The sequence below is a fragment of the Stegostoma tigrinum genome, chromosome 4 (assembly GCF_030684315.1).
Source record: "Stegostoma tigrinum isolate sSteTig4 chromosome 4, sSteTig4.hap1, whole genome shotgun sequence".
Lineage (NCBI taxonomy): Eukaryota > Metazoa > Chordata > Chondrichthyes > Orectolobiformes > Stegostomatidae > Stegostoma > Stegostoma tigrinum.
This window is the reverse complement of record NC_081357.1, coordinates 36,510,355-36,523,705: the sequence shown is the minus strand read 5'-3', so window position 1 is coordinate 36,523,705 and position 13,351 is coordinate 36,510,355. Positions and strand designations below refer to the sequence as shown.

Genomic DNA, 13,351 nt, shown 5'->3' with positions numbered 1-13,351 from the left:
ACTTCGGAGGCAGCGATCATAATATGATAGAGTTCAGTCTGCAGTTTGAAAGAGAGAAGGCAAAATCGGATGTAATGGTGTTACAGTTAAATAAAGGTAATTACAGGGGCATGAGAGAGGAATTGACGAAAATTGACTGGAAGCAGAGCCTCGCAGGGAAGACAGTAGAGCAACAATGGCAGGAGTTTCTGGGTGTAATTGAGGACACTGTACAGAGGTTCATCCCAAAGAAAAGAAAGATTATCCGGGGTGGGATTAGACAGCCATGGCTGACAAAGGAAGTCAGGAAATATATCAAAGAAAAAGAGACAGCCTATAAAGTGGCCAAGAGCACTGGGAAATCAGAAGATTGGGAAGACTACAAAAACAGAGGATAACGAAGAGAGAAATAAGGAAGGAGAGGATCAAATCTGAAGGTAGGCTAGCTGGTAATATTAGAAATGATAATATAAGTTTCTTTCAATACATATGAAACAAACGTGAGGCAAAAGTGACATTGGGCTGCTCCAAGTTGATGCTGGAAGGCTAATGATGGGAGATAAGGAAATAGCTGAAGAACTTAATAAGTACTTTGCGTCAGTCTCCACAGTGGAAGATATGAGTAGTATACCAACAATTAAGGAGAGTCAGGGGGCAGAGTTAAATATGGTAGACATTACAAAAGAGAAAGGGCTAGAAAAGTAAAAAGATCTAAAGATTGATAAATCTCCTGGCCCCGATGGGCTACATCCTAGAGTTCTGAGGGAGGAGGCTGAGGAAATAGCGGAGGCTTTCGGTGTAATCTTTCAAAAGTCACTGGAGTCTGGGAAAGTCCCAGATGATTGGAAAATTGCTGTTGTAACCCCCTTGTTTAAGAAATGATCAAGGCAAAAGATGGAAAATTATAGGTCGATTAGCCTAACCTCGATTGTTGGTCAAATTCTAGAATCCACTGTTAAGGATGAGATTTCTAAATTCTTGGAAGTGCAGGATCGGGTTAGAACAAGTCAGCATGGATTTAGTAAGGGGAGGTCGTGCCTGACAAACCTGTTCAGAATTCTTGGAAGAGGTAACAAGTAGGTTAGACCAGGGAAACCCAGTGAATGTTTTCTACCTAGACTTCCAAAAGCCCTTTGATAAGGGAAGGTCATGTCTTACCAACTTAATAGAATTCTTTGAGGACGTGACAAAGTTGATTGATGAGGGAAAGGCTGTAGATGTCGTATACATGGACTTCAGTAAGGCATTTGATAAGATTCCCCATGGCAGGCTGATGGAGAAAGTGAAGTCACATGGGGTCCATGATGGATAAAATCCAGGATTTTATCCATCATGCTAGCTAGATGGATAAAAAACAGGCTAGGCATAAGGAGACAGAGGGTAGTGGTAGAAGGGAGTTTCTCAAATTGGCGACCTGTGACCAGTGGTGTTCCACAGGGATCTGTGCTGGCACCACTGTTGTTTGTGATATATGTAAATGATCTGGAGGAAGGTGTAGGTGGTCTGATCAGCAAGTTTGCAGATGACACAAAGATTGGTGGAGTAGCTGATAGTGAAGGGGACTGTCAGAGATTATAGCAGAATACAGATGGACTGGAGAGTTGGGCAGATAAATGGCAGATGGAGTTCAATCCTGGCAAATGCGAGGTGATGCATTTTGGAAGATCCAACTCAAGAGCGAACTATACAGTAAATGGAAAAGTCCGAGGGAAAATTGATGAGCAGAGAGGTCTGGGTGTTCAGGTCCATTGTTCCCTGAAGGTGACGATGCAGGTCAATAGGGTGGTCAAAAAGGCATATGGCATGCTTTTCTTCATTGGGCGAGGTATTGAGTACAAGAGTTGGCAGGTCATGTTGCAGTTGTATAGGACTTTGGTTCAGCCACATTTGGAGTACTGTGTGCAGTTCTGGTCGCCACATTACCAAAAGGGTGTGGATGCTTTGGAGAGGGTGCAGAGAAGGTTCACCAGGCTGTTGCCTGGTATGGAGGGTGCTAGCTATGAAGAGTGGCTGTGGACAATAGGATTATTTTCATTAGAAAGACGGAGATTGTGGGGGGACCTGATTGAGGTCCACAAAATCATGAGGGGTGGGTATAGGCAGGGTGGGGGACTCAATTACTAGGGGTCATGAGTTCAAAGTGAGAGGAGGAAAGTTTAAGGGAGATATGTGTGGAAAGTTCTTTACACAGAGGGTGGTGCGTGCCTGGAACGCGTTGCCAGCAGAGGTGGTAGACGCAGACACGTTAGCGTCTTTTAAGATGTATTTGGCCAGGTACGTGGATGGGCAGGGAGCAAATGGACACAGACCGTTAGAAAATAGATGACAGGTTAGACGGAGGATCTTGATCGGCGCAGGCTTGGAGGGCTGAAGGGCCTGTTCCTATGCTGTAGGTTTCTTTGTTCTTTCTTTGTACCTCATGGGAGGCTGCTGAGTAAGGTGAGGGCCCATGGTGTTTGAAGTGAGCTACTGGCTTGGATTGAGGATTGAGTGTCTGACAGAAGGCAGAGAGTTGGGATAAAAGGCTTTTTTTCAGAATTGCAACCGGTGACAAGTGGTGTCCCGCGGGGCTCAGTGTCGGGGCCGCAGCTGTTCACTTTATATATTAATGATCTGGACGAAGGGACTGGGGGCATTCTGGTGAAGTTTCTCGATGATACGAAGATAGGTGGACAGGCAGGTAGTACTGGGGAGGTGGGGAAGCTGCAGAAAGATTTAGACAGTTTAGGAGAGTGGTCCAGGAAATGGCTGATGAAATTCAATGTGAGCAACTGCAAGGTTTTGCACTTTGGCAAAAAGAATACAGGCATGGACTATTTTCTAAATGGTGAGAAAATTAGTAAAGCAGAAGTACAAAGGGATCTGGGAGTGTTGGTCCAGGATTCTCTAAAGGTTAACTTGCAGGTAGAGTCCGTGATTAAGGAAGCGAATGTAATGTTGTCGTTTATCTCAAGAGGATTGGAATATAAAAGCAGTGATGTGCTTCTGAGGCTTTATAAAGCTCTAGTTCGGCCCCATTTAGAATACTGTGTCCAATTTTGGGCCCAACACCTCAGGAAGGACATACTGGCGCTGGAGCGTGTCCAGCGGAGATTCACACGGATGATCCCTGGAATGGTAGGTTTAATGTACGATGAACGGCTAAGGATCCTGGGATTGTATTCATTGGATTTTAGAAGGTTGAGGGGAGATCTAAAGAAACTTACAAGATATGTATGGCTTAGAAAGGGTAGATGCTGGGAAGTTGTTTCCATTAGGCGGGGAGACTAGGACCCATGGGCACAGCCTTAGAATTAGAGGGGGTAAATTTAAAACTGAAATGAGGAGACATTTCTTCAGCCAGAGAGCGGTGGGCCTGCGAAATTCATTGCCACAGAGCACGTTGGAGGCCAGGATGTTAAATGTCTTCAAGGCAGAGATCGATTAAATTCTTGATCTCGCAAGGAATCAAGAGCTACGGGGGGGAGTGCAGGGAAGTGGAGTTGAAATGCCCGTCAGCCATGATTTAAGTGGTGGAGTAACATCGATGGGCCAAATGGCCTTACTTTCACTCCTATGTCTTATGGTATTTTTCCAAGGGCAAGGGAGTCCAAAACGAGATGATGAAGGGTCTAGGCCCGAAACGTCAGCTTTTGTGCTCCTGAGATGCTGCTGGGCCTGCTGTGTTCATCCAGCCTCCCATTTTATTATCTTGGATTCTCCAGCATCTGCAGTTCCCATTATCACTTATGCAATATATCTACCAGTTTTGTCAGACAAATCACGTTTGTCCTAGCCAGTGGATAAAAACTAAACAACTCCCTGCAAATTTCATATTCAATAATTAACTAATTTTTCAAATTTTATTTAATGTACTGATTACATTTTAGGATACATTGTAAAATGTATCTATTGAAAATAAAATATGTATGTATATAAAAAATGATTAAACTGTCCCTTTACTGTGCAAGGCCATTATTGGAGGGAAGGCAGTCAACTAAAAGGCCTACCTTCTGAATTAAACTGGGTTTTAAATAACTGAAGTTTATTGCTCTCATCTGCCTTGCCAAAAGAGATTGACTCTCATTAATGAATAATAAAAAAAACTTACTAGATAAATTGTTTTTGTATCTACATTAGCAACAGTGCTCAACACTGCAATTGGAGTGCAGACTGAAGAGTACTTCTTGCCTTTAGAGTTCCCAACTCCACCCCTAGTAATAAGTGGTGAAGACGAACTGACAATAAAAGGAGAATATTCACAAACGGTATGTTTTACTTAACATGTATGTTTTCTATAAAATGGTTAAGAATTATGACAAATTACTTCATGAAGTGAATATTTGATTGAAAAAGTCTAATCATCATGAAAAAGCTAAACATTGAGGTTACAATGCAGATACCTGTGTGATGGACAGAACACTGGAACACTAGCCTTTAAAAGGTTTCATTTATGGAGATACACATTGCATGTTGTACCTGCCCAATTGTTGACTCCTTTTCGCATATTCCTGTATAAAAAGTAATTTTAGTTAATCTGTTGGACATGTTATGACGCATCTCCACTGCACTACCTCAAGATCCAAGGATCTGGGTTCAAGTCCCACCTGCAGTGGAGATGTATATCAACAGTGGTGAGTTCACAATTATTGCCCATCTCTTGAATGCATGTAAACATTCAGTTGATAAACAGTGAACATTGTGATGATTGGGGGAAAATGTTCAGTTTTTGTGTAAGAGCTCTTCTAGATATAAAAAGAGAAAAAGACTAAGGGCTCTTGTGGCACAATGATAGTGTTCTTACTCTAAACTATAAGGCTTGGGTTCAAGTCCCAGCTGCTCCCGCAGTATATTACTACATTCTGAAGAAGTTGATAAGAAATACCAACAAGAATAAATGATTAACAGTCAGTGATTCTTATTTTAGAAATGTTTATCTTGGCCAGAAAGTAGGAAAGTAATACATGCACTAATGAGACCTCAAAATTCAAAGCAGTTAGTGATTTTATAGTGATGCAATTGTCCACCGTCATGTCTATATTTGAAAAGGTAAAAAAGGTATAACTAATGTCTGTGCTGAATTGAATTCTAACAATTCTACCCACTTGGAGAGACTTTTGAACTCACTACAGATTATAAAAAGGTGATACAATTCCTTCTTATCAAATTCATCAAACCTTTTTGTCTTCAGCCATTCTCATCCCTGGGCAAGACATGATCTTTCCTTAGGAATCTCATTCTGCCAAAATGCACATGGGATGAAATATAAACTGTGAACACAAACTGGTTCAGCCCCATTTTCCGATCCAAGCCGGAACGGAATTTTGGTTTGTTCTCAATATTTTCTTTTTCTTTGCAGTGAGCAGGTACCAAAAATACATTGTTGCTTAATATTTTCTTAGTATTTTCTGAAGAAGGGCCTCAACCCGAAACATCAGCTTTCCTGCTCCTCTGATGCTGCTTGGCCTGCTGTGTTCATCTAGCTTCACACCATGTTATCTCTTGTTGCTTAATAAGTTATTCATATTTAACCCTCAACTTCAGTTGCAACCAATAAATTTATTTAATATTAATGTAAAGTGCGGGAGAAATCTGGCAAGTTTGGCAGTATCTGTTGACGTTGACAGTCCAGGGTTCCAAAGAAGAGTCATATAGCACTCAAAACATTAACTTTGATTCTGTGTCAATAGATGTTGCCAGACCTGATGAGTTTCCCCAGCACTTTCTGTCCTGGCATATTCAGTACTTTGTTTTTATTATAATGGATGTATTTCTTTTCTTAATTTTAATTACCTTTTATTCCTTTTGTTTCCCCCAAACCTTTGTGCTGTTTTTCATGTTCCTTTGAGGACATTGGCATTTTGCTGGGCAAGTATTTTTGTGATGCTTTGTGTACTCAGCTCCATAAACTTTAGTATGAGGCTGTTTCTGTGTCAGCGTTGAGGCTAATGTTTACCTCATTCAATGTTTAATCATGAACTCATAATGTATTGATGCTACTGTTAGTGAGTAGGAGTTATGAATAATCCTTAATTTAGTGTCAAAACTAATCATCCTGCCTTCTCCTGCTAAGATCTGGCTAAGATTATGTTATGGTATGGAGAAGAAATTCAGTCTAGAGGTTTTCAAAGCTTTCAAAACTCATCTACTTATGAAAGAAACTCAGCCATTGGAAAAGCTTTATCTATTTTTCTTTTAGTTCATCCCAAAAGAATGATGAACTAAATGAAGTACTCCATTCTTCAAGAATAAAATGGACAATCCTTTTCAATACTTTTGTTGAGTCAGCTGCTAATAGACTCCAGTATGATTCAACATGACTGTCTGTTGGACTGTATGTGTTGTGTGGGAAACATGAGTGTGTGCCGACATAATGTCACCATGTGACATCATATATAAAAGCATTGACATTTTGTACTGTTTCACTGGGTTTGAATGTAGATGATCAGATCTGGAAAACTTTTTTCTGTGAAATTAATTTGTTACTTATTCTTCAGACTTCCTTCCTAAAAATGCTATTTAACATTAGTAAATGTTCTCTATCTGTGGAGTGTTCATGGTGAGTCAGTGGTTTTATAACCAAAGCAATTAACAGAAGGGTTAGAGAGTTAGGCAGATAGATATTTGGAGGAAGAAAAGCAAGAGATCCAAGGAAGAGAAACGTAAAGAGAGAAATTATCCAAAGGAAATTCAGTCTGGATGACCAACTGTACCTGTGGAAACCAGAAATAGTGAAGAATTAGAAGATTGGGGATCGAAAGCAAATTGTGTAAAGTGAAACATTTTAAAAGCAGACTGTTGAACACTTGCTGGAAATGTGGAAATATAAACAAAGTGCTGGAAATACTCAAAAAGTCAAACGTCAGTTGTGGAGAAAGAAAGAGTTAATGTCTGTTTCAGAGATAGTAGGAACTGCAGATGCTGGAGAATCTGTGATAACAAAATGTGAAGCTGGATGAACACAGCAGGCCAAGCAGCATCAGAGGAGCAGGAAAGCTGACGTTTCTGGTCTAGACCCTTCTTCAGAAGACCCCTTTTCTGAAGAAGGGTCTAGACCCGAAACATCAGCTTTCCTGCTCCTCTGATGCTGCTTGGCCTGTTGTGTTCATCTAGCTCTACACCTGGTTGTCTCGGTTAATGTCTGTTGATGGTTATTGACCTCAAATGTTCACTTTCCCTTTCTCCACATATGCTGCTGCACATGCTGAGTATGTTCACCCTGTTAACACCCCTCTTAATCTTACAATCCTCAGTCATGCCTCCAGCCCCCAGTCTTCTGTGTTCTAAACAAAATAATCCAAGCTTATCTAGCCTCTCCGTATAGCTGATTTTCCCTGTGCCAGGCAACATCCCGGTGAACCTCCTAAACCACCTTTAGTGCGATCACATCCTTCTCATAGTAAGGTTACCAGACCGCACACAGTACTTCAGTTGCAGCCTCTGTTTTATAGCAGAGATTTCCAGATTTATGTTATCTTTGGTGTGAAAAAAATACTTTCTAATTTTATGCCTGAATGTTCTAGTTCACATTTTGAAGTCATGTGTCTTTGTTCTTGATTCACCATTGGAAGAAATAATTTGTCAGTATGTGCCTGTCACAATCCTTTCAACATCTGAGAAAACTTGATCTGCTCATCCCTCAGTCGAGCCATACAAGCTAAGTTCACGCGACCTGTCCTCAGAATTTAACTCTCTAAGGCCTTTTATTGTGGTGAATCTGCATTTAACCTCCCACCAAGACATTTTAAGGAACATACCACAAGCTGAATATAGTACTCTTCATAAAGTTTGAACAAGACTCTGTGCAATTAATTCATAACGTAAGTGTTCCAAGCCTGTTGAAATTGAACCCAACATTCCAATTGTTTCTGAGTTACCATTTGTACCACACTCCAATTTTGTACTAATTTGTATCTTTTAATTCCCAAATCTCCTCGATCTGTAACTGTTCCAGTTTCAAACCCTTTTTAGGGTGCCTGTTGCATTATCTCCAACTCTTTGTCTTCATTGCTTAACCTTTTGCCATTATGATTGATCAATTTCTTTGCCTGTACTGCTGTTTCTCCTTCAGTGATAGCTTCTATGCTTCAAGAGGTGCTGCATTCCTCCAACTAAGTATGCCACCTGTAAAATAAAAGACTGAATTTCACCTTTACCAAGAAGTTATCTTTAACTTGTAGGCTTTTGGAATTGTTTTACCTTGAAAATTGATGACTTTTCATCAGACCTGGGAAAAATTATAAGTATAAAAGCTTAAAGTCAATATTTTGGGGATGGAGAGAAAAATCTGTGCTGGAATTGATTATGGGAAACATTAAATGATAAATTGGTGGTGCAAAGTCAAAGGGAGTGGTTTCTTTTACTCATGTCTACATTGAGGTGCATTGTAATGGCTGAAGGAAGAGGTCAACATGAAGTCAAGGTGGGAAATTAACATGATTGTAACTTAAAAAGAAATTTTAATGGGAACAGGGTTAGCCCAGCATTTATTGCCTATAGGACATTTTAAGTGGGCCTGGAGTCATATTTAAGTCAGATCAGGTAGGGATGGTAGACTTCCTTACCTGTAGAACATTAATGAACCATGTGGGTTTTTACTACATAATGCTATTAGGCCAATCCTTTATTCCAGAACTTCTGTTGAATTTAAATTTCACCATCTCCACTTTGGGATTTGAACCCATGTCCCAAGAATGCTCTGATGAATGGTCTAGGCCCGAAACGTCAGCTTTTGTGCTCCTGAGATGCTGCTTGGCCTGCTGTGTTCATCCAGCTTCACACTTTATTATCCCAAGAATGTAAGCCTGGGGTTTTGGATTATTTGTCCAGTGTCATTACTAATTGTCAGGGCTTTTCCTTTGTGGTTAAAAGACTGTATCAAAATCAATAAGAAGAAATATTACAGGGAAAATGTGTGGCCAGGAGCAATATTGGCCTGCTAAAAAGTGCCAAGTTTGATTCCAGCCTTAGGTGACTATCTGTCTATGTGCAGTTTGCAGGCTCCCCCCATTGTCTGCGTAGGTTTCTTCCGGGTGCTCTGGTTTCCTCCCACAGTCCAAAGATGTGCAGGTTAGGTGAATTGGCCGTGCTAAATTGTCCATTGTGACCAGGGTCATGCAGGCTAGTTGGATTAGCCTTGGTAAAAGTGAGGTTGTTGGGATAGGGTGGGGATCTGGGTCAGGGTGGGATGCTGCTCAGAGGCTCAGTGGCCTTGACGGAGTTGATCTAGCAGCTCAAGACTGGGCATTCATGATGCGCTGTGGGCGATCAACAGCAGCAGAATTGCATGCCAGGGCAATTTGTAGCCTTATGGCCAGGAATATCCCCACTCAGCCATTACCAACCCTGGTTCAATGGTGAGAGTTGGAGAGCATGCCAGGAACACCATCAGGCATACCTGAAAATGAGATGGCAATATGGTGGAGGCACCAAAGAAGACTACTTGCATGTCAAATCGCATTAAGCAACAAGTGACAGACAGAGCTAAGTGATTCCACAATCAAAGGATCAGATCTAAGCTCTGCAGCCCTGCCACATCCAGTCATGAATGGTGGTGCACAATTAAACAACTCCATGCAGGAGGAGGCTCAACAAATATCCCCATTCTCAATGATGGAAGAGCCCAGAATACCGGTGCAAAAGATAAGGCTAAAGAATTTTCAGCAATCTTCAAGTGAATTATTCAACTTGACCTCCTCCCTTGGTCCCCAGCATTACAGATACCAGTTTTTAGCCAATTTGTTTTATGCCACATGATACCAAGAAACAGCTGGGGACACTGGATAGTGCAATGTTCTGTGGGTCCTGACAACATTCTGTCAATAGTATTGAAGACTTCTACTCCAGAACTTGCTGCTGCCTTAGCCAAGCTCTTCCGAAACAGTTACAACACTGTAGAATACTGACAATGTAGAAAATTGCTTAGGTATGCCTTGTAGATTTAAAAAGCCGGACAAATCCAACCCAGCCAATTATTGCTTCCTCAGTTTACTCTTGACTATTAGTAAAGTGATGGAAAGTGTCATTTGAAAGTGCTGTCAAGCAGCACCTGCTCAGCAATACCTTGCTCAGTGACGCCCAGTTTGGGTGATTTTACTGCAACCTTCGTTCAACCATGGATAAAGGAACTGAATTCCAGAGGTGAGGTGAGAATGACAGCACTTGTCATCAAGGCTGCATTTGACTCTGCGTGGCATCAAGGAGCCCTAGCAAAACTGGAATCAATGGGTACTAGGGACAAACTGTCCACTGGTAGGAGTAATACCTTGAACAAAGGAAGATGGTCATGGTTGATGGAGGTCAGCCACCTTAGCTCCAGGACATCTCTACAAGAGTTCTGAAGGGTAGTGCCTTAGGCTTAACCATCTTCAGCTCCTTCATCAATGACCTTGCTTCCGACATAACATCAGAAGTAGGGGTGTTCACTGATGATTGCACAATGTTCAACACCATTTATGACTCCTCAGATACTGAAGCAGTCCATGTTCAAATCCAATAAGACCTGGACAATATTCAAGCTAAAGCTGACAAGCAACAAGTTACATTCCCACCCAACAAATGCCAGGCTATGACCATCACCACCAATAAGAGACAGTCTAACCGTTGCCTCTAGACATTCAATAGTGTTACCAAATCTGAATCCCTGACGATCAATGGGGGTTACCATTGACCAAAAGCTCAACTAGACTCACCACATAAACACAGTGGCTACAAGAGCAGGTCAGAGGCTAGGATTACTGCAGCGAGTAACTCACCTCCTGAAGTCCCAAAGTCTATCCACCATCTACAAGACACAAGTCAGGAGTGTGATAGAATGCTCCCAGTTGCCTGGATGGGTACAGCACTATTAAGAATCTTGATGCTATCCGGGAGAATGCAGCCCACTTCATTGGCACAAGCATCCACTGCCTCCACCACCAACACTCAGTAGCAGCAGTGTGTAATATCTACAAGATGCACTGCAGAAATTCACCAAAGATTCTTAGACAGCACCTTCCAAACCCACATCCACATCCATCTGGAAGGACAAGGGCAGCAGATTTCACAGCGGTTTCACAGGTCGGCGTAACACCGAGGGCCGAAGGGCCAGTACTGCATTGTAATGTTCTATGTTCTAGATACATCGGAATACCGGCACCTATAAGTTCCCCTCTAAGACACTGTCCTAACTCGGAAATACATCACCATTCTTTCAAAGTCACTGGGTCAAAATCCTGAATTCCCTCCTTTAATGGCATAGTAGGTCAACCTACAGCAGGTGGACTGCAGTGGCTCAGGAAGGCAGGTCACCACAGCTTTCATGAAGGGCAGCTAGAGATGTGCAATAAATGCTGACCAGCCAGCGACAACCATATCCCACAAATGAATTTCTTTCTTTAAAAAAAGGGAAACCAGCTAGCCCAATATCTGTGCTGAGAAAATTGTTTGAATCTGTAATCAGGAATAGGATAACTGAACACCTTCAAAAATTTTCAATTAATCAGGGAGAACCAGAATCGATTCATTACAGGTAAGTAATGCCTGACAAACCTCATTGAAGAGATTTTTTTGAAGAGGTGACTAAAGTTAGTGGACCAGGAATGTCTATGGATACTATTTAAATGGACTTCCAGAAGGCATTTGGAAATGCCACCCACGAGGGATTGTTATTGAGAGCGTATTACTGATTGGGAAATTGGAGTCACAGAGGCTACAGAAAATGGGGATAATAGGTATTCAAATTGGCTAGGTGTAACCAGTGTTGTTCCAGAAGGATGTGTTAGGACCTTTAAGTATTCACATTATTTATTACCAACTTGAATAATGGCAAAGAAAATCATACATCCAAATTTGCTGATGACACAAAGTTAGATGGCATTTTAACAGTGGAAATAACAGCATAAAATTACAAAGGGATATTGATAGACTGGGTGAATGAGCAAAGCTTGCAGATGGAGGCTAATGTAAGCAAATGTAAGGTTATCCATCTTGGACCAAATAAGGATAGATCAGGGTACATGCTTGTTGGTGTGAAGTTAAGTACAGTGGACTTGGAGAGTTCTGGTGCATAGTTCTTTAAAATGTTCAGAAAAGGTGCAGAAAACAAGCAAGAAAGCTAATCAAATGCTGGCCTTTACACCTAGAGGGCTAGAGTACAATGATGTAGAAGTTATGTTGCATTTTATGTAAAACTCTGGTTAGACTACACTTGGGGACACTGTTAGCTTATCTGGGCACTACATCTTATAAAAGGATATACTGACCGTGGGGAGTACAACTTTGGTTTGAAGGAATGATACCTGGACTTTAGGTATTAACTTATGAGGAGAAATTATAAAAATTAGGCCTGTTTTCTTAAAAATTTAAACGTTAAGGGTGATCTGATTGTAGCTTTCAAGATATTGACAGGAAAAAACAGGGTAGATAAAGATAAACAATTCTAGAACTAAGAGGCATAGTCTGAGAATTGGAGTCAGACTGTTCAGTAGAAATGTTAGGAAGCATTTCTACCCACAAAGGGTGGTAGATGTTTGGAACTTGAATTACTGCCAACCTTGCATTTGATCAGGTTACCATAACTGTTTTCTGTATTTGTTAATGGTGTGTGGACACTGCTGGCCAGCATTTATTACCCATCCTAAGCTGACCTTGTGAAGGTGATGTAGAGTTGTCTTTTTTTGGATGGCTGCATAACTTGGGGTGAGATATACCCACATGCTTTTAGACAGGGAATTTTAGGATTTTAACTCCATGACAGCGAAGGAATAGCAGTATAATTCAAGGTCAGGATGTGTTTGTTCTGGAAAGAAGCCTGTAGGTGTTATGGTCCCATGGATCTGCTGCCTTCTTGTTCTTGGTGAATGAGGTCACAGGTTTGGAAAGGACTATCTAAAGAGACGTGGAGTTACCGTAGTGCATCTTGTACATGGCCTACCACTGCCGCTGCACGTTGGTGAAGGAAATAAATGTTAACGGTAGTAATTGGAATGCCAGTGAATTGGATGTGTTGAGCTTCTTCAATGTTGTTGGAACTGCAGCCATCCTGGAAGATGGAGAGTGTTCCATTACACTCCTGATTTGAGCTTTTATAGATGATGGACAGGCATAGGGGTGTCAGGAGTTGAGCTATTCACCACAGAAGTGGTGGGGCCTTCCCACTGTAAAATTGGGCCAAAAACTCAGTTGTCAGCAAAACAATAATTTCAGTTCATGCAAATTGGTCAGTTTTACTTCATTGTTGATAATAGCATTGTAGTAGGTTTGTTGTAGCATTCTGTGATGAGTAAACTTAAATTTGCATATAGTGCCACTTTAATTTCTTGCCCATTGTTATTTCATCATTTTGATCTCTGCTGCAGTTCTACCATGAAACTAAGTAGCTAAAAGCTATCTCACACCTTGGTTGAGCCACCAC

General features: G+C 41.3%; 1 protein-coding gene across 5 annotated transcripts in view; it reads left to right on the top strand.

The window, feature by feature from the left end:
* Nucleotides 1–13,351, top strand: part of lca5 (lebercilin LCA5) — an 82,413-nt gene that overhangs the window by 36,187 nt on the left and 32,875 nt on the right. For all 5 annotated transcript variants that reach the window (XM_048531339.2, XM_048531340.2, XM_048531341.2 and 2 more), the window contains one exon: nucleotides 4,099–4,226. In XM_048531339.2, the coding sequence (XP_048387296.1) occupies nucleotides 4,099–4,226 (128 nt within the window). The remainder of the gene's footprint in view (nucleotides 1–4,098; nucleotides 4,227–13,351) is intronic.